The sequence below is a fragment of the Gavia stellata genome, chromosome 12 (genome assembly GCF_030936135.1).
Source record: "Gavia stellata isolate bGavSte3 chromosome 12, bGavSte3.hap2, whole genome shotgun sequence".
Lineage (NCBI taxonomy): Eukaryota > Metazoa > Chordata > Aves > Gaviiformes > Gaviidae > Gavia > Gavia stellata.
The window spans coordinates 1,165,493-1,193,492 of NC_082605.1; the positions used below are offsets into that span (position 1 = coordinate 1,165,493).

General features: G+C 47.1%; 1 protein-coding gene across 1 annotated transcript; it reads left to right on the forward strand.

Annotated features, from left to right (window-relative positions):
• Positions 1-27,946, forward strand: SUSD3 (sushi domain containing 3). The gene is made up of 5 exons (XM_059823412.1): positions 1-91; positions 12,015-12,203; positions 13,670-13,817; positions 16,687-16,854; positions 27,733-27,946. Exons 1-5 carry the CDS (start codon positions 1-3, stop codon positions 27,944-27,946), a joined length of 810 nt encoding a protein of 269 aa, XP_059679395.1.
• Positions 27,947-28,000: the final 54 nt, after the last annotated feature.

A 28,000-nucleotide genomic window follows, 5' to 3' on the forward strand; every position in this document is an offset into this window, starting at 1 on the left:
ATGCAGAAGCAAGAGGCCACCGGCCGCATCGTCGGGGGACATCTGCTCTTATCGACGCCGTTCATTACCCCGCGCGTGTTTGCAGGCTGCTGTACGCAAAGCAGACCGACCAGTTGCTGCGGGCAGATAACCCGGAGCCGTCGCGGTAGAGGGGCCAAGCACACAGCTGGGCGGAGCTCCGTTTCTCCGTAGTGCCGGGGTTCGTGGTGAGGAGTGGGAGTGTGTCGGGGTGCGGGCGATAGACGCGCGGGGATGCTGCCCTCCTTCCAGGGGGGCGTTGCAGGAGGGCTCCCCAAAGCGGGGCCGAGCGGGCGGCAGCGTAGTTGTCTGGTGGGGCATCCTTCATCCTTCCATCCTTCCATCCATCCTTCCATCCATCCGTCTATGGCTCCTAACAGACATGTGTTTTCCCTGTGAAAATAGATGCGAGGTTTTCTTTCGGCTTCTCCAGTGGCTAGTTTTTCCATGAAGCGCTGATTTTCTACCCTGTCTATTGCAAATTAAATAGACTTTTGAAAACCATGTTAGGAGATGTCTGATGTTGCCAAGGCGTTGTGTTCAGACCCATTTCTCTATCAGGTGTGTTCAGATAATAATTTTCTATCCTTTACCCTTTAACTCCTGAGGGTCTTAGCTTAGCTCTGCCCAGCTCTCCTGCTCGGCCGTGCAGCTCACTGGGGGTCACCAGAAGCACCAGTGATTTATGTATTGAATCTGTAGGTCCAGAGCTTAATGGACAACGTCGCCGCTGGTTTCTCTCTATTTTAGTTTCCTCATCTGTTTCTTGCAGTAGAGTCTGAGTCTTGCTTAGTTTACCAAAGATCTATTAAAATATTTAATTTTGGCGACAAAACTCCGATAATTATCAAGGGAAGCCAGAAAATGTTGGATTCGTTACCAGCTGGCTTTCAGGTTAAATATAAAATTGATCCACTTAGGTGTTAAAAAAAAAATTGCCTGCTCTACAGAGAAAAAGCCGAAGGGTTTTGCAGAGATCCTTAAAGGTGCTAAATCACTTTGTAGGTGAAAAGCCACAGAGCTGAAGCTTTTCTGACAGCGAGCCCTTTTCTTGGGGCCCATTGATAGGATGAGTGCTGATAAGGTCTTTGTATTAGAACTGGCCGGACAAGGTGGTTTTGACATTCTTCTTCTTCCTGCGTTTTAAAGGGAACAAAAGCAAGAGAGCGGATTCTGTCAGAGCATCCCCTTTCAGACAAAAGGGTCAGGCTTTTCAATTCGAGTTCCTACAAGCGAGCGCCCGCCGCCTTCTCCAGAGCCCAGAAATGCCCATCGTCATCTCTGAGCGCTGAAATAGTTTTGCTCTCGTAGGCGGCTGTTGGTTCTCTCTCAACGGCAGGCTCCCGCACGAGCATGGAGGAGGGCTCGCCAAAGACAGACTGCTAGCAAAACTCGGCTGTTTTCCTCTCGGTACCTGATCCATGTTAGCAAGGTGCTAAATATTGAGTTGGACGCTGAAATCTGGATTTCCCCAAATCATTGGTCTTCTGTGGCGTATTTGTGTAACTTTTCTTTCCGTTTGCGGTGATTGTTTTCTTGCAGTTATTGGGATGATGACAAATGCTTTGAGCATCGGTCCACGATAATCTCTTATCTCGACCACGGACAAGGGAAAAATTCAACGTTTCTGGTCATCATCGTTTCCACTGGAAAATACACAGGGTCTGGTTAATGGAGCCCACGTATCGCTTTGCACCATCTGCAGAAATGTTACGGTCGGCTGCACAGGTTTAACGAATGAGAGATTATTCATGAGCACTGGGGAAAAATAATGATGAAAGTTGAAAATATAAACCTACAGGCTTCACTGGCCTGATGTTTCATGAAGGACACTTCCGCCAGCAAGGATGTGCCTCTCAAAACCTGGTGGAGGACAGAGAGGGACCTGGCGGCAGAGGGAGGGTGCGGGGACGCTCCCGGTCTTCGTTATTCCCTGGAGAGGAGGAAAACGATATAGAAACAGATTCCTGACCTGCAAATTTCAAATTCAGGATTGAGCTGATGGATTCATTTGTCTTGCTTTACGTTTCTCACGTCCCTGATTCTGCTTGGCTTTCCCTAAAGATGGGGTGACGGATCCTGGGGTAACACTCGCATCTTGCTTTGCGTTTTAACCTCGCCGGAGACTGCGGATGTCGAGATGCACGGGGGAGGCTGAGGACCATCTGTAGAAGACTGTGGTATTGCGTAACCAGTCACTTCTGTTCTTCTTGTAAATACCGATGCTTATTATGCAAGAAGCAGTGCTAACAGACTTCGGAGGCAAGCGGAGCAAGGGCCGGAGCCCTCGCTGCCTGCTGGGGACGGCGTGCTGGGACTCAGCTCTCCGGGGCGGGGGAATTTGGTTGCATCCTGGCGAAATTCCCTGCCCGTCGGGTCTGTCTGCTCCAGGCCATTCGATACGTTCCGGGTCTCAGCTGAAGTGCAGGTGAAAAGCTCATTTCAAGTTATTCCTCTTCAATTTTCAGGGTCTCGGCTGAAGTGCAGGTGAAAAGCTCATTTCAAGTTATTCCTCTTCAATTTTATTCTCTTTAGGATCTTTGTTTTAGAAACTCGGCCACAAACTCTGCATTGTGCAAATACGTAATTTATTTGTTATTTGCTTTAGAATGACGACGAGGGGAGAGCATCAGCAATATTCGCTCCATTCACCAACCAATCAGTCACAAAAGCAACTGTTGGCGTCACTTCCATGGGTAATTTTTAATTGGGAACAGTTTGAATTAAGGCGTAATTCTGGTGCGCTCCATAGTGGAGATATATATATGGATAGATAGATATAGATATAAGATTACTTTTTTTTTTAATATGGAAGTAATGGTGAAGAGATAAATAGATGAACGCTTCTAAGTTGCTTTAGGTTTAACGGCTCCTTCCTGTTCTCGAAAGTTGCACTATTATTAACTTTTCAGAAGTGTCATAACCTATTTTTTCAATGCTGTTGGTAAACAGACTAATAAAGCACCGAAAACCCATCCGTTCTTGCTTTACCGGGGACTTCATCAAATACCTCAATTTTCATTTAGTTCTTATTTCTCATCTAATTGTTCCCGTAAGAAGAGAAATACGCAGTATTGCCCTCGTGGCTCGATCCTAGAGTAGAATCTACAGATGAGAATAACCTGACTTTGATGTAAATTGGCAAAAAAAAAATCAATCATGGAGATGGCAGTACAGTGACCGGAACAAATCCTCTCTTAAAAGAGTAACATAAAAACCATAAGACTCATTTTACGCCAATGCTACACATGATGTTTGAAATAGGAGTGGATTCCACGTGGTGTCATCAAACCCTGATCTAGCACTTGGGCGATACGTAGCTTTGATTTGACATGGGTTAAAATTGCTTGCAGCCCTCTGCTCTTTCAGAGTAGTGTTGGGAGGTGTTTAGTGCTGACTCCTGAACCTTGCTACATCTTGTTCACGACACTGAGTAGCTCCAAAGCCAGGTGAGAATGCTGCGAGAGGGAAGAGAAAAAGGCTCAGTATCGTAAAGAGAGATGAACCGAATTTGTCTGCTTCAGATTTGGATGTAAGATTTCGCAGCAGCGCAGCGCACGGGTTTCTTTCGGAGACGGAGGCCGAGAATTTGCTGCTCTCTGGTAATTTTTGCTACCTTAGCAGGCATGAAAAGATCTTGGAAGTAGACTTTGCCAGCCTTCATCCCCCAAAGGGCACCCCGAGCTGCCAACGGCCACGCAGCGGCCAATACGTTACTGTGTATTTTCCCATCCGGATGTAGGGATCGCAGCTCTATCGAGTGAGTAACCGGCAGCCCCGTATGAAGCGGGTGCAGCCATCCAGCAGCTCTGGATACAGCACCGGTGCCTGTTCAAGCTCAGCCGCGTTGACGAGGTGATTTAATGCCTCGCTCACGACTTCTCGCCGGCTTCGCACCAGCTTTGTCCAGCCGGAGGATGAGGCTCAGGAGGATCAGATTCCCACCGAAGTCTCCCCAGCATCCAACAGCGGTTGGGTCTGTGCTTCTGCTCGTTTATCCGAAACGGTCGTGGCGGTGAGCGATCCTGCCCCTCTCGTGTTTCAGAGCTGCTTGGCATTTGACACTGTGCTGTTTCTTTCTTTTCTCTGGATGCATTTGCTTCTCTCTTCTTCTGTACCTGCGCCCTTCCCAGCCCCAGTCCAGGAAGGATCCCGCTCCATCCGATAGCAGCCGCGGCCCAAACTCTGCCACCGCTGACCCGAAATTGCAGCAGCGCTCCTGATGGAAACCAGCTGCACACGAGGAAGCACGCAGGGTGTTGAGATGCGCTCACTTGTCCTGGGGGCTCCCGCCTCGCCCGTCACCCCGGATGGGTCGTGGTGAGAAGGAAAGCAACGCTGCCCGCAACTCAACCCATGAGTCTCAGCCTGGCGTGGGAGTCCCAGCAGCCCTTCACGCTGCAGAACTATTGCGTGTTGTGAATTACGTTGCAAACAGTGTGTTGAAAAATCAGTTTTACCTACAAAACGGACAACAGAAAGAAAAGGAGGGAGGTCGGCAGGAGCGAGCCAAAGGTATCTGCTATGGTACAGGTGTGAGCAGAGAGCGCACTTGAGTACGGATCTGTAAGCACGGAAAGAAAGTCGCTTCAAATACCTTTTTTCTCTCCTTCCCTCCTCTCTTAATTGCATGGAAATTCCTTATCAATGGGAGAATGAGCTTTTTTGAAAAAGCATTTCCACCGGTGTTTAAGGGTGGCCTGTGAGAAGGATCAGAAATTGGGTTCCCGCTTTCACAGAATCACTAAGGTTGGAAAAGACCTGTGAGATCATCACGTCCAACCACCAACCCAACCCCACCATGCCCACTAAACCATGTCCCGCAGTGCCACGTCCACACGGTCCTTGAACACCTCCAGGGATGGTGACTCCAATAGAAACCCAGAATGTTTTATAGGGCGTACGTTCATTTGGAAATGCTGAAACCAGGCAGATGCAAGACCCGTGTATCGTTAACGAGTTGCAGTTCTTTTTTCAGCCTACGTTCTCTGACAGATGTCCTCTGTAGGTACCTTCAGATTTCACTGTCTGCATTGTCCAGATGGTTCCGTGGTCCTGCCCCGGGGGCAGAGCCGCCCGCGCGGCTGCCGTTGCAGTTCTTGCAGGTCACCATGAGGCTCCTGAGCGTGACGCTCCCCTGGGCAGCGGTGGCCCAGCCTAGCCCTGCCCGCCAAAGGTGGTCCTTACAGTCACGTCTGTGCAGAGGGCTGCCTTTTGGTGCGTGCGGTTTGTGCCACACGTGGACCTCTGAAACCCCCCCCCGGGGAATAACTTTGCAGGGCCATGCCCACGTGCGGGAAGGCAGACAGGTCTGTAACAGCTTTCCAGTGTCTCGGCTTTATAGTGACTCTCAGAAACCAGTGAAATAGGTAGGAAAGGTCAAATCATGCCATTGTTGATGCGTGCTTTTGTTAGAAAAGGGTGAAGCAGGTCATTACCCGGTGCCGCCAAGCCGTGGGAGGTCTCCATGGCACGCTTCCCGGTGGCTGCGGCACAGCTGGGGACCTTGTTCAAGCTCTGCAGCTTCAGGAGCCTGGACCTGCCCCCCTCTCCTTTACTGCTGGGTTGGTGTGGTGTTTAACACCGATTTCTTAAAAAGCCGTGCCAGCTAGCCCTGCTAGCAGGAGGATAAGCTCGTCCTGGTAGCAATTTGTTGTTGCAGCGCTTCGTGCGGTTGAGAGCCCAGCCCTGGCGCGATTCGTGGCCGGCTCTGCGAGGGAGCGAAGGCACGGTCACGAAGGACCGGATGCCAGGGCCAGGCGGTTTCACTCACACAAGATGTTTTACTACATCTGCTTTATTTCATACTTCACTTCTAGCTGCTTTTCTTTTGCTTTTTGACATAGCGAGCTCTTCCAAGAGCTCTTCTGTGAGGCTGCTGCGGATGTTCAACATTACGCCTGTGACTTCAGGGACGCTAATTTCTAAGACGTGCTTCTGTAGGAAAAGAGACTTGCAGAAATAACACCAGCATGTTTATTTTCTGCAGGGTCTATAGAACCTAATGTTCTGTTTCTTTCTGGCATCTGCTTATTCCGGCATGTTTTACTTGCATTAAATAGTCAACAATAAGCAACGCAAAGGCGTGAGTTACGTGTCTATGGGAATAATGAGGCAAAGTCATGGATTGCTCCCTTTCTCTGCAGACAGCGAGTGGCAATCTTGATAACATGCTTTCAGGTAATTACTGCTGTGTTTTAGTTCGTTTTGGTATATACTTGTCTGACGTATTCGATTTTCAGTCTCGATGTTTCGCTATGGAAGGAGCACAGGAAATGTTTAACGGGCAAGCGTGCCTAGGTTGCTCTCTCATTTCTGTTTTCTTATCAGCAAAACATAAATCTGCAGCTTGCCGACAATGAAACCATATGGTACCTCTTTCTGACAAACCGATTTTGCAATACAGATAATCCCGGCTGTGCATGTGAAGAGATATTTTGGATTATTTTGTCTTAATTCTTGCATTACTCTCTATTTTTCAGCGCCTGGAAATTACGTATGTGGCTATTTATGAACGCAGCGGTCTGGATGAATTAAGAATTTATGGAGTACGCTATACTTTAGTGTCTTTACTTTGAGGGCAGTTATTTGTCATAGGAATTGAACTGTATTTGCAATAGCCAATGCCGCCCTTCAGTGACGGCAGCAGATTCAGATAGAATCATCGAATGGGTTGGGATGGAAGGGACCTTTAAAGGTCATCTAGTCCAACCCCCCTGCAATGAGCAGGGCCACCTTCAACTAGATCAGCTCGCTCAGAGCCCCGTCCAGCCTGACCGTGAATGTTTCCAGGGATGGGGCATCTCCCACTTCTCTTTTTCAATACTTTTTGAACACTGCGTATCCTTTTAGTGTGAAGCCAAGCTAAGAAATGCATTTGTATAAATCAGCTCTTGCTTTACAAGAAGCTGCAGAAGTAACTGTAGGAACTTGAAGGTGTTCGGCTCTTTGTGTCCTGAAGGGAATTGGTCAGCTGATGGCTGTCGGTCAGCTCGGTTCACCAGAGCTGATGCCGTACATTGGCATGGTACGCAGAGTGGACAAGGCGGTTTATTAATCCTTTTCGATGAGTAAAATGAACAAGCGAGGGTCCTCACAACTTCTTTTGGACTTCAAAATAAATGAATAAAAATATTTCCAGGCTTTGCTTCATAGCGATGTATCAGCAAGTGAGTTTTCTTCTTGAGCTTGGTTAGGGAGTTGTGGTGAGGTGGGTGTTGGTCTCTTCTCCCAAGTGACTAGCGACAGGACAAGAGGAAACGGCCTCAAGTTGCACCAGGGGAGGTTCAGGCTGGATATTAGGGAAAATGTCTTTCCTGAGAGAGTGGTGAAGCACTGGCAGAGGCTGCCCAGGGAGGTGGTGGAGTCACCATCCCTGGAGGTGTTCAAGGAACGTGTGGACATGGCACTGCGGGACATGGTTTAGTGGGCATGGGGGGGTTGGGTTGGTGGTTGGACTTGATGATTTCACAGGTCTTTTCCAACCTCAGTGATTCTGTGATTCTGTATCTGGAAGTGTAAGCAGAGAGTGGAGAACAACAGTGAGGAGTAATGGGAACTGGGTGCTGGAGACACGTATCAAGTCTAGGAACGATGCCATGAAGCTAATCGAAACTAAACAAGACACCATGAATTGTGATGTTTATTATAAACTATGTAGAAATGGCTGATAGGCTGTTAATTCCTCAAGTGTTCCTCCTAGCTTTACGTGCTGGCTGTCAGACATCAATCTGTGGGGTTTGAGATGCAGCTATTGCAAAAACTACGTGAGCAATAATGAGGGGGGTTTATTCAATGTCACATTTCTGGGTGCTAACAGTTACTGCAGCCCAAGACCTGAACAGATTTTCTAGATATTTAGAAAAGAAATATAAATCAAGATGTAAATCTGGTCAGCACAAATGTCTACGCAGTATTTATGTTTTACTTCAGGAGGCAATGCAGCCTCAAACACCAGCCTCAGCTGAAAACAAAAATATAAACATATTTAAAAAAAAATAAATAAAATTCTTGGTTGTAGTAGATTTAGTCAGATAAACATGCCTGAAGAGTATTCAAAGCATAAATCTATATGGAACATCTGCTTATATAAATACGAGGATGGAAGCCTCCGTAAACAATGATTTTCTGGAGATGGAAGGGTAAAATTAACCTAGCGGAACAGTGAATGCAGCAAGTAACTGCAAAAGCATTATAGGTAGTTAACAGCAAAGGACGCTAGAGCTTACAGGAGAGATTTTACAAATGAGTTATCAGAAGACCATTGCTCATGTCAATCAGGGCAAATTTTATCCAGAGATCTTAAATCCAGACTTGGATAACATTCAGCGAGTCATACCGGCAAAAACCCATCTATGCATTTCAGTGAAAGCATTTGCGAAGAGCAAAAAGCAGTGACACATTTGCGTGCTTTGACTTTGGTCGGAAGAAATTGTGTTGAAAAGCTTTTAGGAGAGGAGGAGGAAATGGTATTTCTATTCTGGCCAAATGCAGGTCCATGAAATGCAGTTGATGAACTTTCAGCTCAGCGTCTGTGTACAGCCAGGTATAGAAGCTTTCAAATGTTGAGCTCTCATTAGCTGTCATTAAGATGAGCCTCCGGGGTTCCTGCCCCAATTACATTCCTCCGGGAATGATCCTCTGGGGATGACATAATCCTGTTACAGCCCTGGCCAGAGCGAGGAAATACTCACGGCTCCATGGGACATTGACCGTTAGAAATCTCTGTAGTGCTCAAGTGAAGAAAAATATTTTAAAATCCAAGAAGAAGAAATATATGGCTCCATGGGACATTGACCATTAGAAATCTCTGTAGTGCTCAAGTGAAGAAAAATATTTAAAAAAAAAAGAATAATGCTGACAAGGTCACTGACATTCAGAGGTTTTAATCCCTCGCCGTATACCATCGTGGGCAGGGACAGTGCAGGAAAGGGTCAAGCGCACCTGAACCAACTACGGCTGCACATATTCCTCAGGATGGTCAACGCTGGATTAAATGAAGTATGTCGTGAAAGAAAGGATCCAGTGCCAAATGATCTATTCTTCGGTGAGCAGAGGCTGCGTAACGAGTCCAGGTAAACCGGCAAGTCCGCTGAAAGTGTCTAACGAGGGCTGCTGCGGTGGCTAAGCAGATGTGCTTTGACTCACATTTGGCTCTGAATTACTTTCTGCATCTCATGCAGCTGGACGTGTCACCAACATGAACTCGAAGTATGTGATCTGCTATCTAAAAATAGCCTCGAAAGTGTAAAATGCAAAAAGGCAGATATTTTGCAGCTTAGGACATGGTGGTGTTTTTCACAGTAAGTCTCTGAGTGATTAAGGTCAAAAGAAAAGCCTAAACTCGTAACGCTCAACTGAAGCGAGGAGGAAGGTCGTCCAATGCACACACCCCACGTGTTCCAGTAACGGGATGTTGGAGGGAAGGCCAAGAGATGAAGCGCAACGACCCTCAAGAAAACATTTGCGCTCGTTGAGGCAAATTGCTGCCATAGTAAGAGACTGAAAGAAGTGGCACAACAAACAGAAATAATCTGCGTGGAATTAAAAAGGCATGTTTCTAAAAGCTAGTCCTCAGTACGTATTTACTTAGTAGATCAGACCAGTAATTGTCACTGTGGCTTTTGTTTGGTCTTTTGCTGAGATTTCTTTGGGTTTGTTTTCCAGGGGACTGGGGTTTTTAAGAGCGTAAATTGAAGATAGGTCGTAAGCCTCTCTGCTGCGGTTTGATCGCAGAAGCTTAACGTTAATTAATGACAAGAGGGGGGTTTTAAGTATTAAAACTAAAAGAGATTTGCTATCAACGTGCGATTCTGTCAAGATGTTCTCAAGGAGACTATTAAAACTCTACATTTCTTTTTGCTTGTAAGTGTGGGAAGCCTATTTTCCCCCTTTAAATTTTTTTGTGTGTTGTCATAGTGCTCGCAACTCTGGTCTTGCAACTGCGACCCAGCGGCCTCTGAGTCTGCTGAAGTCGTTTGGAAATCCAGCGAAAGATAGGGAACTCGCACTCCGATGCAGAAGCAGTGCTGGTGTTCAGTAAATGTTACCAAAAAAAAAAATCATGTAAAACAGTTCCCAGATTCTGTCAGTGCACATGTACAAAACCAGAAAAATGTATTTATTGTTATTATCTTTAGAGTATATCTTGGAAGGATATTTTATGTTGTCTTCATGATCAATCGTTAAAATTTGTGTTTAAAATGAGTGTGGAACAGGGAATGTTGTGACAATAAAACCCTATGTATAAAGTTAGTGGCCATGGTGAGGTTGGGTTGATGGTTGGACTTGATGATCTTAAAGGTCTTTTCCAACCTCAGTGATTCTGTGATTCTGCGAAGTTGTGGCTGACGTTAGGTGGCCGAGAGGAGAACAGCTCCGGGACTCAAAGAACAGCTGCATGAATGACAAAGAAATAGAATGAGGAAAGCTGAATGAACAAAAATGAACTAAAAATGAATGATATACTGTAAAGCAGAGTTTGTCACTTGAAAACAGAGATAAGTTGAAGGTAGTTGTGCTGTGTGTGTATGTATGTCGGTCGGGCAGGAGTGTTGATCTGCTCGAGGGTCGGAAGGCTCTACAGAGGGATCTGGACAGGCTGGATCGATGGGCCGAGGCCAATTGCATGAGGTTCAACAAAGCCAAGTGCCGGGTCCTACACTTGGGTCACAACAACCCCAGGCAACGCTCCAGGCTGGGGGACGAGTGGCTGGAAAGCTGCCCCACAGAAAAGGACCTGGGGGTGTTGGTCGACAGCCGGCTGAATATGAGCCGGCAGTGTGCCCGGGTGGCCAAGAAGGCCAACGCCATCCTGGCCTGGATCAGAAATAGTGTGGGCAGCAGGAGTAGGGAGGGGATCGTGCCCCTGTACTCGGCGCTGGTGAGGCCGCACCTCGAATGCTGTGTTCAGTTTTGGGCCCCTCACTCCAAGAAGGACATTGAGGTGCTGGAGCGTGTCCAGAGAAGGGCGACGGAGCTGGTGAGGGGTCTGGAGCACAAGTCTGATGAGGAGCGGCTGAGGGAGCTGGGGTTGTTCAGTCTGGAGAAGAGGAGGCTGAGGGGAGACCTCATCGCTCCCTACAACTACCTGAAAGGGGGTTGTGGGAAGGTGGGTGTTGGTCTCTTCTCCCAAGTGACAAGTGACAGGACAAGAGGAAACGGCCTCAAGTTGCGCCAGGGGAGGTTCAGGCTGGATATTAGGAAAAATGTCTTTGCTGAGAGAGTGGTGAAGCACTGGAAGAGGCTGCCCAGGGAGGTGGTGGAGTCACCATCCCTGGAGGTGTTCAAGGACCGTGTGGACGTGGCACTGCGGGACATGGTTTAGTGGGCATGGTGGGGTTGGGTTGATGGTTGGACTTGATGATCTTACAGGTCTTTTCCAACCTTAACGATTCTGTCTCTCCCTGTCCCCTCCCTGTAGAGTGGCTTTTGAACCTGCTGCTCATTTCAGCCAAGGCTAACAGAAGTGCAGTGCTCTTGAAAGACAGGAAGTTTCTGTAGGATCATGAAAAAGTTGCTGCCAAGTAGACTGAAATATATGATCAATCCATTAGATCTTGGAGATGTGGCATGAGGGAAGATGTCTTATGAATACTCCCAGCATGGAAGATGCCAGCCTGAGCGCTTAATTAAACACGGAAAGTCCAACAAGACAGGAATCCATAGGACATCACGCCACTCACAGAATGACTCTTTTTTTTTTAAATGTTTAGCATGTACCAGTGTAATAATAATCATAAGTAGATAATGTTGCAATACGAGTAAAACCCCACTTTGTGCCGGGGGTCAGAGCAGTGGAACTGTTGAACGGCACTGAAGGGGGTTTGGCCTTGGGCTGGTACTTGGCAGAGCAGTCAACATCGCCCACCCCGAGGTCTGTTATTTGTTTTCACCGCTAACTCGGACTGATTTACAATCTGGTCACAATAAAACTAAAGTGGACCTTCGCTTTTGGCTCTAGTGCTGCATTGTCTTGCTTTGTCTTTGTTCTGCAGGGCAGTGCAGCCGTGTCTTCCCTCCCCAGCTCGGCACACTACAGATCATTCATGGCAATGGCACGGCCGTGGGGACGGTGATAATGTTCCAGTGCTCTGCCGAGCATCAGCTGGAGGGACCGGGCGTCATCACCTGCGTTTGGAAAGGGAACGGTACCCAGTGGACAGCCGGAGTGCCCTCCTGCAAGCGTAAGGTTCTTTCCAAACCGTTCCCAGTCCCTTTGGGCTGCATTGTGTTTATTTAGCCCTGCCTGTCTCCCACAACTTTAGGATTAATTCTAGACATCTGTGCAAGGAAAAGGACAAATTCAATTTCCTTCAAAGTTGCCCCCACTGACTGTAATTGCGCTCCATATGTGTTCTGACATCATTAATTATCATGATACAGAAAAGACTCGGCCGGATTTATGCCTGATCTCACGTCACTGACTCCGATAGCGTTGCACCCGCAATAACTGTGGCTCTGTAGCTACAAGGTGTACCCTTCTTTAGAAAATGTATAGATATGACCAACTAATGCGCAAGCATATTTGCAAACCCTCTAATCTCCTGGCATTCTTTTCAAAAGAGATTTTTGCTCTAAAAGAACCGCGGCGATATTTTTTGAACAATTCTAGGTTGTTGCCTGTGGGCAGCTGCATGGGAAAGTTACCCTATTGACAAATAGCGTTTGAACGGCAACAACATTAAGTACCTTTCACGCTGTGTTCCTTCTTATTTATTATAAGGTTGTTAGTCATTTGACCAGAGTAGGCCCAAGCAAAACATGGTACCTCTGAGCGTTGAGAATCTCCGTCTGTGTCTCAACCTTGTATGATTTTGAATCGCCGGTGGCTCTTTCAGACACTTACCACTCTCTCACAAACTCAGCTGTTCTGGTCTCTCATTTGAGAGATCCCATTAAAGAAAAACGAGAGAAATTCTCCCCTCCAGAGGCTGCAAAAATAAAAAGCTTTGCGGGGAGCTCAGCTGAACCATTTCTGATGCTACTCATCGTGGTGTTGGAAGAACTAGATGAAATGTGAAGTGAGACGTACTTAGTGCTCCAAATGAGTTGGAAGACATCTGCGTTACCTGCGCCACGCCACATTCCCACTCCCCTTTTGTCTGGATAATTCACTTCCGACAGCAGGTCACTGTGAACGCTCACACCTGTAGAACAGAGGAAGACCTGTTGTTCGCTGCCTGCCAAATAGAATGTAATTATATGGAACTCTCCTTGCTCTAAAGGGCTTCTTTAAACCCGTTTACCCCCCGTCCGGATTTGGTTTTTGCAGCCCCACTCCTTGTTAACAATTGCTTGTAGGAGTCTGCCAGCTCATCTGCGTTTGCTATGCCGACAAAGTTGTGCTTTTCAGCTACTGCAGCGCTAAAGGCGTTGTGTTTAATTAGTTGCAGTGGTGAAATACTTGTGAACGATTCATTAGTAGCTTATAAACGGGAGATTTTTAAATAGCCCAATTTGAGGCTTGCGTAGCTCTAAGCTGAAGCCAAGGTACTCTGCTATCTTGACACGGACTAACGTGAAAGTCCTCGCTGAGCTATTATTAGCAGAAGTGTGAAGCAGGCAGGTTTCAGCATGGTTTAATGAAAATGTGAAAGATAAATTCATGGGTTGACCTTAGAAACGTGCTTCTGTGTTTGCTTTGCTGCAGCCGTATCCAAATATGAGACTTTTGGATTTAAGGTCGCAGTGATTGCCTCCATCGTGAGCTGTGCCGTCATTCTGCTGATGTCCATGGCTTTTTTAACTTGTTGTCTTATCAAGTGCGTGAAGAAAAGTGAACGGAGGAGGACTCAAAGGTATGTCAAAAAAAAGATTTTTAAAACCGGCGTTAAGACTGTGCATCATATGGACCCCATTGCTGTGATAGCAGAGGGCTTCAAAGGACTTGATGCTCGCGACACCACAATGATGTTAATTACTTAAAATCCTTAATTTGTAGGTTAGGCTTTAGGCATAGAAAGACTTGGAATTCAAGACTGTTTAGGCACCTCATGTCTGTTAATATCAGATGACCCAGAAGGGCCTGGGCAGATCTGGATTTACCCAGGATTATGCAGAAGCTGAACGCACAACTCTTATTTGCTGGCCCAGTCTTTCTCTCCTTGAATGATTTAAGATTGGCGGCGTTTTCCCTTCTTCTCTCTCTCTCTTTCATTTTTTTCTTTTGCTCCCCTTGAACACTGCGGGGAAAATGAATTTACCCGTGCCGAAACCATCAAAGCCCTCACCGTCTGCAAAGCGTACTTAAAGCTGTCGCAGCGCTGTGCTGGGAGGATGTAGGATTTTGTCTTCTGGCTTGAAGCGCAAGACAGCGGGCAGGATTATAAACAGGCATGGGAAAAAGTAAAATTTACCAATCCAGGCCGTTATAAAAACTCGGTGGCTGTGTGACCACATCTGGCCGTACGCTAAAGCCGAGCCAGTGTCGTTCGTGAGAGCATCCATCCAAAGTCACCTGCTGCAGAAGGCTGCAGCCAACTTAAAATCGACTTCTGGTTGATTTTAAGCCTCTTCTTGCTTCAGAGAAGTGTTTGGAGTGAGGCGGGGTGGCGGTGGGGTAGAGGGAGACTGGGGAGGACTCGGGTGAAGTTCTCTGTGCTCTGAGCTGTGTTTTATCTAGAGCTGCGTGGGAACCAGCTTAGGGGGGAAATCCTGTCATTTCGAAAGCTGATCGGAACCAAAATACAGATTTTCAATTTCCCTTGAAAGGATTTTGGGAGGCAGAAAAGAAAGTCTTTGGTGTCATTCATAATATTAGGTTTTCAGTGATAGCATGAAATAATTTTTGAAATGAAAGGGTCGATTGGCATTTTTGGAATCGACGCTTTTCTTTTTGATAAGACTATTCATATCAGTCCTTGGTTTTCATGTATTTTAAATGGAGGTTTGCCCATTTTAGCTGTTCACATGACTTTGATGACTTGATATTTTTCTCTTACAAAAGAAAAGCCCTTCACACCGGACCTTTCGACCTGGTTCTGTCATCAGGACATAAAATGATTCTCTTTCTTGGAAGCTTCTCAATTCCCCGCTGCCCGCTGTCCTCCCTTCACTGCCTCCTGAAGGAGCCGCTCCAACCCGGCTCGTCCCCGACTGAGCCCCGCTCCTGGGGCGGGAGAGGAACCCGAGGGCACTGTAGAGATTGTGTGGCTTGGCCTCGCTGTCCGAAAGCAACTGAGATGATGGAGAGACCATCCGTGCCACGCCAGAAAGAGAAACAGATCCCTGTACGAGACTCGCTCGACCCGCGGGCCGTGCTGCCGAGTGCCAGATGCGGTGGTAGCGCTGCTGCAGCCGGCGGCGGCCGAGGGCGTGAGGGTCTGCATGTAGAGAGCATCGCTTTTGTGGGGGCAGTAGGAAAATGGGGATCGACTTTTGGATGCACTTTTGGATGCTTCTGTAGAGAAGCTGCAGGCTTGATAATACAAAATGAGAATATTTGGTAGGGGATTAGTTAAATAAGTGTCTCTTAGACCATCTCTGAAAGAAGAAGTAGTCTGTACCTGTGGGGTAGGGAGGATGTCCTCGTCTTGCCTTTAGCTTTGAAGACTGCCTGTCTACTTTTTTTAGCTCTTTTCGATGGTCGGCTAGAAGAGATCGCCTCTGCCTACAAACCTGTCTTGCAAGGTATCAGTCTGATGATCTTTGAAGTGCCGTCTTGTGTTTTATCCTTGCACTGGGAGAGAAAAAGGACGAAGGCGGCTGAAAACCCTCACGTAATTTAGCCTCCTCGCAGACCTTGTCCCACCGCATGAGCGTAGCTGTCATTTTCTTTGGCAGGAGCCGGATTGCATCCTGAGAGGACAGAAATGACAGCAAAATCAGCATCGCCAGCCCTCACAATTTAATCGTGTCCCATCGGCTAGCGTGAATGTCTGTGATTATGTGAATCTCGGACTTCTTTTAAAAACAAGAAAAGAAATTGTGATTTTTTTTTTTTTTTTTTTTGCCCCAGAGCTGTAGAGAGCAGCATGAAAAGCGCCTTGAGCATTCCTGAAAGGAGATCCTGAAGGCAACCGACTAAGCCCTGCTCTTAACACAGGCAACGTTACCTGTCTCCTCCATTTTTAAGTCAATTCATCTTTTCAACCTGCCTGGTGATTTTCGAACCCTTAGGAACGGCAGTGCTGCAAAAGTTCGCAGGAAATACATTTTTTTTTTCCTTAAATAATTTACTCCACGAAGCGGGGATGGTCTGTAGTCTTTTTACGCACAACGGGATCTGGCCTGGTGTGCGTCACTGATGAAGGTCGGTGAGAACGTTGACACAACATCACGCCTTAAGTGACTTTCCCTATTAACACAAAATCCACTGAATCAAATTGACATAATTATTGGGGGTTTGTTCCTTTGATCTATCCACAGGTGCTCATAAGAAAATGGCTCTTTTTTTTTGTTTGCTTGTTTTTTGAGGAGTGCTGGATGATACTTAAAATAACACTGTTTTACAGAATAATATTTACGCTGTTTAAGAACCCTCCACCTTAAGGCGTTTAAGCCGGGAAATTTGGCTTACACTTGAAGTTCAGCACGTGTTTAAGCGCTGTCTTCAGTAAACCTGGATTTAGATTTAAAGTCTGGTGAGTCAGGGCTGTGGTCAGATAAAAGCTCAGCTATACAGCCATTTATCACAGTAATGTATTTTACCCCTTGCTTTATTCACAGAGATATGCAGCTGTGGTACCAGCTCAGAACTGAAGAACTAGAGCACATGCAAGCTGCTTACTTTGGTTTTAAGGGAAGAAACAATAACAACAACAATAAGAAACTCAGGAATAAATCTGTGTTTGATGATGTGACTACCATGGCGTATGATAATCAAGGCTTTTACAGGTAAGGCTATTAAAATAGAGTGGGTTTGAATGAGTTTGTTGAACAAATTTTAGAAGGAGGATGCCTCGAAAATGCATTTTAAAGGGATGCCGCCGAAGAGGACGTGATGCCACTGGGTTGTCAGGGCTTGCCCTTGAACTCGCCCGTCTTGGGGGGAATTAATGTTGCCGAAAGGCGAGACAGCAGAGAAGCTGAGCATGACCTCCCTCCTTACGGCTTCTTTCATCCGTCCCCAGCGCTGCTTGGTTAAGCCTGGTCTGCAGGGGAGGTTGCACCAGATTAACTGGAGAGAGGTTTTTAATTGGCTTTGTTAAACTGATGCTAAAGGGAAGTCACTACTCTGCATTGGTTAGCGGTATCAGGGCACCAGCTTGCCTAAGAGCTTTAGGAGAGGAGCCAGACAGGGACACCTGGGGCTGCGGTACGGCTCAAGGTGAGCATCGAGTATTGCCCTTTATCCCGCGGCGACCGCGGAAGCTCTCTTGAGAAATATCCTTTCGTTATCAGGGCGCGCAGGGCAAACACAATGGGATCCTCATCCGCAAGGCAGCGTGAATGCCCGCAGCGCGGGACCCCTGACCCTGGGGTAGTCCAAAGAAATGTCCGCGCTGAAATAAAGCGCATCACGTACAGTGGATGCGAGGATGGTGGGCATAGGTATTTTTTGTGTCAGTTCAGGATCACCTCTGAAAGCGCCCAGACACGTACGCTGCCTGTCTTGTTGCCAACAAAGGAAAAACAGAAAAATGAATACGCGTTAAATTCTAATCGCTGTTTGCTATTACCACTCATATAAACACACGTCATTGTGTCTTTCATATCCTTTGGGTCCTGCTTCGTCATCATGTACAGTAATATATAGCACAATCCTTGTTTGCTTTTAATTCACTGCTCGCTTGTGCAGCTTTTATGTAGGGCAGTAGCTGTGATTTGTAGTGGTTACCTGCAGAAAACAATTTTATGCAGATTATAAACCCGCTTCCGTGTCACAGTGCAGCTGGAAATGGCACTCAAATGGAGCGCTTGCACAAAAGGCTGATGGCTGCTTAATCAATTCCGAGCTTTGGGTGATTTCGGAAAGATGTATAAAGGTAATTAAATGCTGATTATAACCTAAACAGCTTTTAGAAGACTCAGGATGTAATTTTTAATTTTGGGCAACTTCAATCTGCTACGACGTCAATGTCTTGTCTAAGTGTAATCTGCTTTTAAAATAATATGGAGAAACTTATAAAGGGCTGTAAACAGGTTGGTGCTCTGCCAGAGCCTCGAGCTCCTTCTGGGTTCTTATCTGCACCCCTCCACGGAGCAGAAGCTGCTGTATTATGTTTACCAAATGCTGGACACTTTCTCTTAACTGAAAAATGCTTCTGGATAAGCAGTTTCTTTGGGGCCAGAAATCAACAAGTTTCGTGTTTCTTTCGAAAATTGGAGAACATATACATTTCAGTGGGGAATTGCAGAGGGCAGGGGGAGGAAAGCCTGGGAACTCTTTTTTTCCGACGTAGAACAATACACATGCTGTGTTAAACACTGGTGCACATACCCACCTCCTGACGCCCGAGGTCCGCTGTTAATCAAGGTCTACTTTATTTCCAGCATGCAGAGGTGATGTGATCCTGGCTGATCACTAGCCAGAGCAAAAACCAGCTAGGAGAGCAGGTGTATTAGCCCGTGCACCCCAGAGACAAAAGTCGAGCCGTTTCTCGCGTGGAGAACGGGCGCCGCTTCTAATCAGAGATGGAAACGGCACTGAAGCTGTTACAGACCCTGACTAAAACTGTCTTGGAATTGCTCTAGGAGCAGGTGTGACCCTTTATCAAGTTGTACCTTGTTCCCTTTCTTCCCTCCAATAAGATTTATTTAATCAAGATGCTAAAAGATGCTAATTTCTACTGGTTAATTCTGTAAAAGGGATACATGCGCAGGATGAGATGTGGGAATTCTGCTAACGTATTTCCTGCCAACTCTTGAAGGCAACAAATGATCTGTCAGCTTTGTGTTTCATTTGCAAGACTGATTTTTTTGCGTGTAGCGAATTAGGCTAAGTTTCGTCACCCTGCGTGCATCCAGCTTAACTGGGAACAGCAGGACAGTGTAGGCAAATCCCTGGGGAGGTGCAAACGTGAAGCTGGCTTAACGCTGGGAAGACCGGCGTGAAAGGACGTGTTTACGACCTGGGTTATTTCTGCGGGACCTTTCTCCGTTTAACGTAAAGCGGACGTGTTGGCAGCCTATGCTTGGAGGAAATCTAACCGTGTGGGTGTTGCTGTAGTGGTGGAGCTGTTATAGTGTTGATTGTCCGAGGAAATAAATGAAGGTGGTTGGAAAAAAGCAGCAAAACTGAGGGCAAGCAAGCCCGAAAGAAAGCTTCTGTATATTGCTGCGTGCACGTGAACCAAAGCGTGCGTCCACGATCACGAACAACCCAAAAGGTGAGTTAACCAAGGCTCCTCAAGGAAGGTTCAGACTTTGACATTAGCAAGCATTTCTTTACTAAGATAGTTATCAAACCCTGGAACAGGCTTCCTGGAGAGGCGGTCGATGCCCCAAGCCTCTCAGTGTTGAAGAGACATTTGGACAATGCCCTTAATAATTTGCTTTAACTTTTGGTCAGCCCTGAGTTGGTCAGGGAGTTGGACAAGATGATCGTTGTCGGTCCCTTCCAACTGAAATACTCTATCCTACCCTATCCTATCCTATCCTACCCTACCCTACCCTACCCTACCCTACCCTACCCTACCCTACCCTACCCTACCCTACCCTATCCTATCCTATCCTATCCTATCCTATCCTATCCTGGTGTTAATGTTTCAGACATTTGGAGGAATTCGTGCGATGCATCGCTAGACCTCTGAGCAAATCAGAAATCCTACTTTGTTTTTCTTTGTTAGAAACTCTCCTTTATTAGAAACTTTATTAGAAACTCTCCTTTATTAGAAACTTTATTAGAAACTCTCCTGTATTAGGAACTCTCCTAAGAAGCACGGGAGGCTGGTGGTTTTCTCCCTGCCTGTGTCAGGGCTGCAGTACGCGTGGTTCTCTGTGATAGAGCCATGGGAAGTGCTCTGCAACCCACTTAGAAGGGGAAGGCTGAGAGATGAGGGGTGCCCTTGTCTGAGAAAGGAGTGGGTGGAGGCTTGGCAATTTATGTCGGTTTTACGATGGCATTTCCTTTTCTTAAAGAAAACTGTTCTGCTGCTTCTTCATGTAACATAGGAAGTATCTGGAAGAGTGAGAACTCCTCCACCCTTGAAGAAGACCCTCTTGAGTGTATCTTAGCCTGGTTTTGCCTAGAAAAGGATGTAGGTCATGCTGCTTTTCAGACTTAATTGAAATAGATTTAGAGATTAACTAGAGATGAACATTTTGATTCACCACTTTAAGGATCAAAAATACTGTAAGAACAAATAAAATAAAAAGCTAATTCTTTCCGGTAAGCCAATATAAAATAAAACAAAAAGCCGATTCTTTCAGACAGCTAAGATGTTTGTTATGGTTTACAGAGTAATTTAGGATTAATAAACTATCGTCTGTTAAAGTGGTGCCTCAGTATGCTGATGAGATCATTTTGGCTGTAATGAGGGGACATAGTGTGGATGCAGCGTGCTGATGTATAGAAGTTATAAATAACGTGGAAGCCCAGCTGTTGGACAGTAGAGGCTCCAGTGTGCTGTTCTGGACCTGTCTGCCACAGAATGAGATCTCTTTCCCCTTGCGTTTGAAGCATGGAGCAAATGTGATGAATACAGAGTTTTGCAAGGAAATGTTGAATTTTAGGGGCAACTACTCTAATTATCATGAGCCCCACTCTGGCTTCTTGGCTGCTTGAACAAAATGCTTTAAGACGCTGAGAAATATGTCTGCAAATACCTGGGATCATTAACCAGAGAGTGCAGTCACTGTTGATGCCACCTCTTTCATTTGGATGTAAGGAATCATGATGAGGATAAAAATACCAATTTTTAGCAGGAGGTCTTATATGCGGGAGCTGCAAGCATTTACAGCATATTTGCTCTTTTATAATACTGGAAGAGCTAACTAATACTGAGCAGGGAAAGCCAAGTTAGAAGGCATGGGGCCGCTGGGAGGGACGTGTTTTCCCCAGCGTTGCTTCTCAGAAGTTCAGAGCATAGAGCAGAGATAGCGGGTCGCTGCGTGATGCAGAGGTTTGAGACAGATTAGCTGAAGAAAAGGGTCTGTCATCTATGGGAGGGAGATTAGCTGCGGCACTGGGCCACGTAGTTAGAGGAGAACAATGTGCATGAACCTCCAGAACAGCGCCCCGGGAGGATTGCTAGGCAGAGGCAGGGCTTGTCAACACGGGGTTATATTGGGAATAGCTCTCACAGCCTGACTGCAGCATGTAATAGGAGAGAAGCCTAAAAGCAGTAAATTATATGCTGCTCTTTTTAACATTTTAAGATTTAGAAGTCTTCCCAATTCCGCATGAGAATGAAAGCGGGACTGTTGGCGTCGTTCATCCAAAGCGAGAGACCGTCCTCAAAGCAGCAGCGAGCAGCACACCTGCGGGGGGATAGACAGGCACGGTGGGTCTCGCCGGGGAGAGCCCTGGGCATCAGGGACATTCGGTATCGCAGAGGAACCAGCGTTTGAAACGCTGTCCTGGGTTTAAGGGGTATTTTGAAATGAGTATGTTCCTGAGCAGATACCTTATTTTTGAGTCAGTTATTCTCTGGTGAAGAGTAATAACTGACCCTGCAGTAATCCTGCTCTGGAATAACTGCTTGGGCAACCACCACCGGGATGAACAGTCCTCTTCCACCCCCAGCGAACAGCCGTGAGGGAGAGCTTGGACTGACTCAGTGGCCTGAGCAGGCAGGTTGTCCTCTGCCCTCTGACAGGCACAGGGTAAAATACCAGTAAAGAAGAGCTTAATGACAGCTGTCCTGCCTCTGTGCCAGCTGCTGGTAATGTTTGAAATGGAGGTGAATGTCATTAAGAGCGTGTCCAGAGAAGGGCGACGGAGCTGGTGAGGGGTCTGGAGCACAAGTCTGATGAGGAGCGGCTGAGGGAGCTGGGGTTGTTCAGTCTGGAGAAGAGGAGGCTGAGGGGAGACCTCATCACTCTCTACGACTGCCTGAAAGGGGGTTGTGGGGAGGTGGGTGTTGGTCTCTTCTCCCAAGTGACCAGTGACAGGACAAGAGGAAATGGCCTCAAGTTGTGCCAGGGGAGGTTCAGGCTGGATATTAGGAAAAATGTCTTTCCTGAGAGAGTGGTGAAGCACTAGCAGAGGCTGCCCAGGGAGGTGGTGGAGTCACCATCCCTGGAGGTATTTAAAAGACGTGTAGACGTGGCGCTTAGGGACATGGTTTAGCGGTGGACTTGGCAGTGTTAGGTTAATGGTTGGACTTGATGATCTTAAGGGTCTTTTCCAACCTAAATGATTGTATGGTTCTATGATTCTAAGGGATGATATTAAAGAAACTGGTGTCGAAAAGAAGAGTGGGGTCACCCTAACGTGGGCGCAGGGGTACGCTCACCCGCTGGCATGGGTCAGCTGCGGCTGTTCCCCAGATGAATAGTCAGTACAGGTGGGTTGAGGCCAGTTTGGCCTTGGGATCCCTTGCCTGGAGTAAGGTGGAGAAACTCCAGCGGCTTGCTTGTGACTCCCAAACTGAAATAGCAGCCTCCTCTTTTCCATTAAGTGGTCCCAACCACGCCTCTAGGAGAAACCATAAAAATATGCGCAATCCAGCGTAACCATTGTGAGAGCAAACAGCAAACGCTCTTTGGCGTACAAAGGCATTAAAGAACGGGGCACTCCACTCTTTGAGCCGTAGCATATTCATACATCAGCACACACAGAAAGATAGCCGTCCCAGGAGAAATATGGATAGCTAGTAATAAGAAAAAGCCGAGAGAGCTCGTTTCAATTTGCATCAACTTCCTAATTGTGGTAAGAAATAGCCGCACCTAGGGAAGCCTCCATTTTCTTTGCTTTTTCAGCAAAACAGTCCTGTAACCTGTCCTGGAATAGATACTCCCTTAACTCAGGGATGTGCTGTTACTTTGCAAGGGAGAATTGATGGTCTGGTGTTTTCCACACTCAGGGAGAACTGAATTTAGCTGTAGGCTAACTCCTTTTCACCCTCTGTCAGCTAAGACGACAACCAGAAAGAAACTAGTCCGGCTCAAAAATACATCTCAAGAGCAGCAAAGAAATTTGGTGACTTTTTTCCCCTGGTGTGGAAGCATTTGGAAGAAGTTGTGCATTCCAAAGTTGGACTGTTTTGAGGTGAATTATTTTACACAGCTGTAGGCCAAGTTATAAAACATTCTCTATGAAGTAGCTGATCTGACTGCAGGAGTGAGTCGAATGGAAAAGCCCATGTCTCAGTAGGTTTAAAGTCCTCCTTTCAGATCTCTACTACAGCTGGAGCATATTATCAAGAAGAAAAAAACTCTTCTGCAGAGAAACAGGCTAGTATACTCTCCCACAGAAGATATTTGTAGTACCTGACATTTTTGTACTGGAGCCCTTTCTGACTACAAGATGCATTACCAGTGTACCTGGCAGAAAGCAAACACGGACAATCCAACAACAAAGATGTCCAAGTGAAGAGGTTCTGCAAAAAACCCAAAGCCAGCATGCTCTTAGGAGGGGCAACTCAGCGTTTTCAGTCAGTCCAAGAAGTCATATTCAAGGTTGGTGCCATTAGCTCATAGCTTTGGCCTCCACAGTAAAATGAAATGTGTTTTCTTTTTCTCTTTGATTTAGTGGCTATAATGGTTGACGTTTTCCACTACCTTGTGTAAGGGGTTGCAAGGAAGGCACAAATCAGAAACTCGTGTTGCTCTAAAAGATGTTCGTGTCTGGCCAGGCTTGCTGAGGAGCATGGCTGTAAGCCAAAGGACCTTCTAGAAGTACGGACAAGATGGGAGGGGACACTTGGCCACATTCCTGCCTTGCCCTTTGTCCCTTTGAGAGCACTTTCCCAGCTGCTTTTCCCCTCTGAACACCTAAGTAGAAGAGATTAAAAATCTGAAGGATCTGATGCCCTTCTGCTAGCAGGGTAGTGTGGTGTAGGTTTACCCCAGCGAAAGGGGACAACACTTGAAGAAATACCCATGTTGAGAGACAAGCTGCTGCAAACCTCGATGGAAAACGTAAGCAGAACAAGAAAAACCCACCAGGACACCTCGAATGACTGCCAGGAGATGCGTTAGCGGGAGAATTAAGGGGGCAAAACATCTTCTACAACAGTGACTTAGTGCAAGACTGTTAGAGGTCCTGGGGAAACCGATTTATCTGGGTGCTTTTGAAGGTCAGCAGTCTCACCAGAGAGCTGGACCCTTCGCTCCCTCCAAAAGACCCCTGCGTTTTCTTTGATGATTGGCCTCGCTGTCCAAAATTGCTCTTGTTTGTCTGAAAGCTCGGGCACGCAGAGCTCAGCCCCGCTGGCTCCTGCCGCCCAGGGCTGCGGTACCCGTGCGGGATCATTTGCAGAGCGTACTTGAATGCCTGCGTGGGTGTGAACGGGGCCTCCCCGCCTCAGCTCCAAGGCGTAAATCGCAGAGAGCCACCAGTGGGCTGCTCCCGGGGCTGCAGGGAGAAACGCAGGACCGATCATCACTGTGGGGTTTAATACTTCGCTACGTAAAGCATCCAGTGAAACGGCTGCAAAGAGCAAATGACCTGTTTGATGCAATTGTAGGTAATTAATACAGTTCCCTACGCACGCGATGGTTGATTGTGAGGCACTTAGGACCGGAGGGGAGGAGACCCAACACAGGAGAGGGGCGGATTTCCTTTTCAAGCTTTGACATAGATTGTGCCACCCTGCGAGTTGTCCCACCTTGAGCTTCTCTATTCATGGAGGGTTTTTTTTCCCCTCTAGTTTGTTATTACTGTGCTCTGTGTTCCTCACCGCCACCTTTCAGAGACTAAAATCTTCCAGTTACCTTTTGACACGCGTGTTTCAAAGAAAGACCAGGCAGGGGAAGTGAGCTGTGGTTTCATCTTGGGGCCCTGTCACAAAGGGTAGGGTAGCTGGCTGCTAAATTATACCAATTTCTGAATTTCAATCTTAATTGTCATCGCAACGAGCGAGGAGGGTGTGTTCACAGCAACATGTGCTTTCGATAAAGCTGCTATTATTGTTTTCATAATGCTTCCATGATTACCCCAGGGTCTTGTACGAAGTCACCAGACATACAGCAACCAAAAAAATCCCCTCCCGTCCTCCAGTATAAAAATCTCTTTTCAGAGCCAGCGCCAGCACCGGGCAGCATTGTCGCGGCCCCGCTGCTCTGAGTTCTCACACTCCTCGGATGTCCCCTTAGCAGCATTTTCCCCTCCGGCTAGGAACAGCTCTCAAGTCGCACAAAGCGAAATTCTTGTGAATCCTCTAAAACCCATTGACAAATGCTATGGCGGCTGTTCTCCCCGGATGGGAGCTCTGACTTTATCTGTCACAGAAGGTCTGTCCTTGTCAAATGTGTTGTGCATCTAGCGAGGCTGTTCAGCACCTAACATCCTTGGGTGGGTTTGCGTTACCAGATAAGAGTGCAGGGAGGTCTTCTGATCCTCTTACCGCAATGTTTTGAAGTAGCCCAGCTGGAAATTGGAGTTAAGGAAAGTTGAAGCGCTTGAAAAAAAGTCACACTTATACTGGATAAAGCACAGAGCTCCCGAGGATGAAAGTGCAAACTGAAGGCTGTGTCTGACTGATAGCCGTGCGTGCAGAGGAGAGCCCACTGCGTGCACATTTATCCATCCCTTGTCGACATCGCAGCCCTCTTAATAGCTCTTCTCAGGCTCCGCTTAGGTGGAACTCCAGTGACTTCACCGTCCCTCTGAGGTCCGCAGGGTTCGATGTGCTGCGGTGAATGGAGGGTCCCTACTGTCACCTCATCCTGGACTTACTTCAGTCAATGGAAGCTTAACAGTTCCCGAGATGGGAGGAGGAGGTTGCGTAGCCAGCGGTACAGCTGTCCTCCAAGTACGCTTTTAGCCCATTTTGCTTTCTGAGTTGGTGGTGGACTGTGGGTAACTGCAGAGTTTCACGATGCAGAGCTTTATAGGAGAAAACATCAGAATGGGATGAATTCTGCCCAGGTAAGCTGTATTTATTGCCCAATAACCAGAATACCTGGATTTGAACTATAACCCTGGCAGAGCTGTTTGCAAAGGCTGTGACTACCCCATGCAAAACTTTATTCCAGTTCTTCTCCCTGTACACACTCTTTTGCTTTGATTTGATTTTTATTTTGTAACTATTGACTACCACCTCAAGAAGACAGAACCGAGTTCCTCATACTATAAAAAAATATAAATGCACAGTAGCAAGTATCTCAGAAGATTTCCTTTCAGCGGTGAGATCTGCAGCATTGCTCCATGTAGCTTCTGTTCCTGATGGAAAGGGAACAGAAGCCACGGGGGTACACGGGTAGGTGTTCTGGTGTCCAACACAAAGATACTTGAGGGCTTGTTGACGCACCAGGGTTAAAAGGCACAGTTAAAACAGTACAGGTCAATGCAAAGAGGGTAAAGTTACCAACCTGTTTTGTTGAGAAATAGATGAGTTTGTTGTTGGCCAAATTACAGGTGGGTAAATTCTGCTCACCTGAGCACCCCCTCGATGAGTACTCTGGCTACACCGACACAGTGCCTGCTCGCATCAAATGCAGAGGTGGTTTAAGATGCCTTTACAGTATCTGACTGTAGCTCATGCCCTAAATAGTTTTGTAATACGGCTTTCCAGTGAAAAAGCGAGATTTATTCTCCTTTACAGGAAAGATGTATCTGCAGTACACCTACTGCGTACCAGAACAGCAAGACCTCGGTTATTTGGTTTTATTTTCTGTTATTCCCCTGTGGGTTCCTATATGTCTGCACGTTTTGTGTATGAGCGTTTCTGCTGGCTTTCTGCAACTGATAATTGCAGAACGCAGCTTCTGTTTCCTGACCGGCTTTTCATGTACGAAAAGGTAAGACCACATTGTCCTGGATGTGGGTGTTGCAGGCTGCTGCGTTCCGTGGCCAACACCGACGGCTTCAGAGGAAGCTGGAGGAGCCACGTGAGCTAGCTCACCTGCAGCAAATGTGGGGCAAGCGACCTCAGCATCTGCCCTGTGTGCAAGCAGCTGCCGTGCAATAACTGCTGTTTTACAAAAGCCCACACGCTCAGACTACAGGAATTTGTCACAGACCCGAAAGGGCTGCGTCTTGCCTCTGCTTCTGGTTCACAGAGCGGGGTGCTTAAAGCCAGCTGCATCACGCCTCTCGCAGCAGAGTTCAAGAACAAGCTGATCCCATCCCCCCGGCTTCCTGAATGAGTTGTGGATAGTTTCCTGAGCATCTTTTCAGCAACTCTGCCATCTCTGCCTGCCGCTGCTGCAGCTCTGCCCACACCATCCACTGCTGTCTGGGTCAGCAGCCTGTGCTGGCTTACCCCGCAGCTGGGCAAACCCTCCTTTCCCGGCATGGAAAGGTGGGATGCAGGATGGATCAGTGACCGCCAGCGCTGCGTACACGCACAGCTGGCAAGTACAGAGTCCCAGCCTGCGGAGCCTTCGGGGAGGGCCAGGCGGTAGCCAGCTCGGGCAATGAAGGGCTAGCACAAGCCCCAGATAGCAAAGCATTAAATTGAAGCTGGGGACTCGTAACGTCTGCCCCAACCCCGAATAAAGCCAACCTCACAAGTCTTTTCAAGGTCCGCATCAGCTTTTACAGAGACGCAATTATTTGCCCCACTGCTGCCAACTGGTTTTAACGCTAGAAGAAATGAGTCCATACGTTCCAGCACGAGTTGGTTGCGAAATGCCTGATGTGCCAATAAAATGGATTGCAAAGTTCTGTATCCTCACCGAGAGAAAATGAAACAGAAATAACTTTTTCCTTTATGCTTACAGGTTCCAGGAGGAGTGGACTCGGGACATCGTAGCTCCTGGGTGTTGTAAAGACAACGATCACCTGCCTGAGTTAACCAAAAGCAGCAGTGCAGCTGTGAAACAAGCTGCCGCAGGACGCGGCACTGCGGTACAGACAGTGAATTCTATACATGTCGTGGAAGTCTATGGACATAAGGATAGTTATAAGAAACCGAGCTGTCAGATACCTGGATAGCGGGTGTCTGAAATACAACTGCTCCTCTGGACCAAAATGAAATTTAGATAGAAA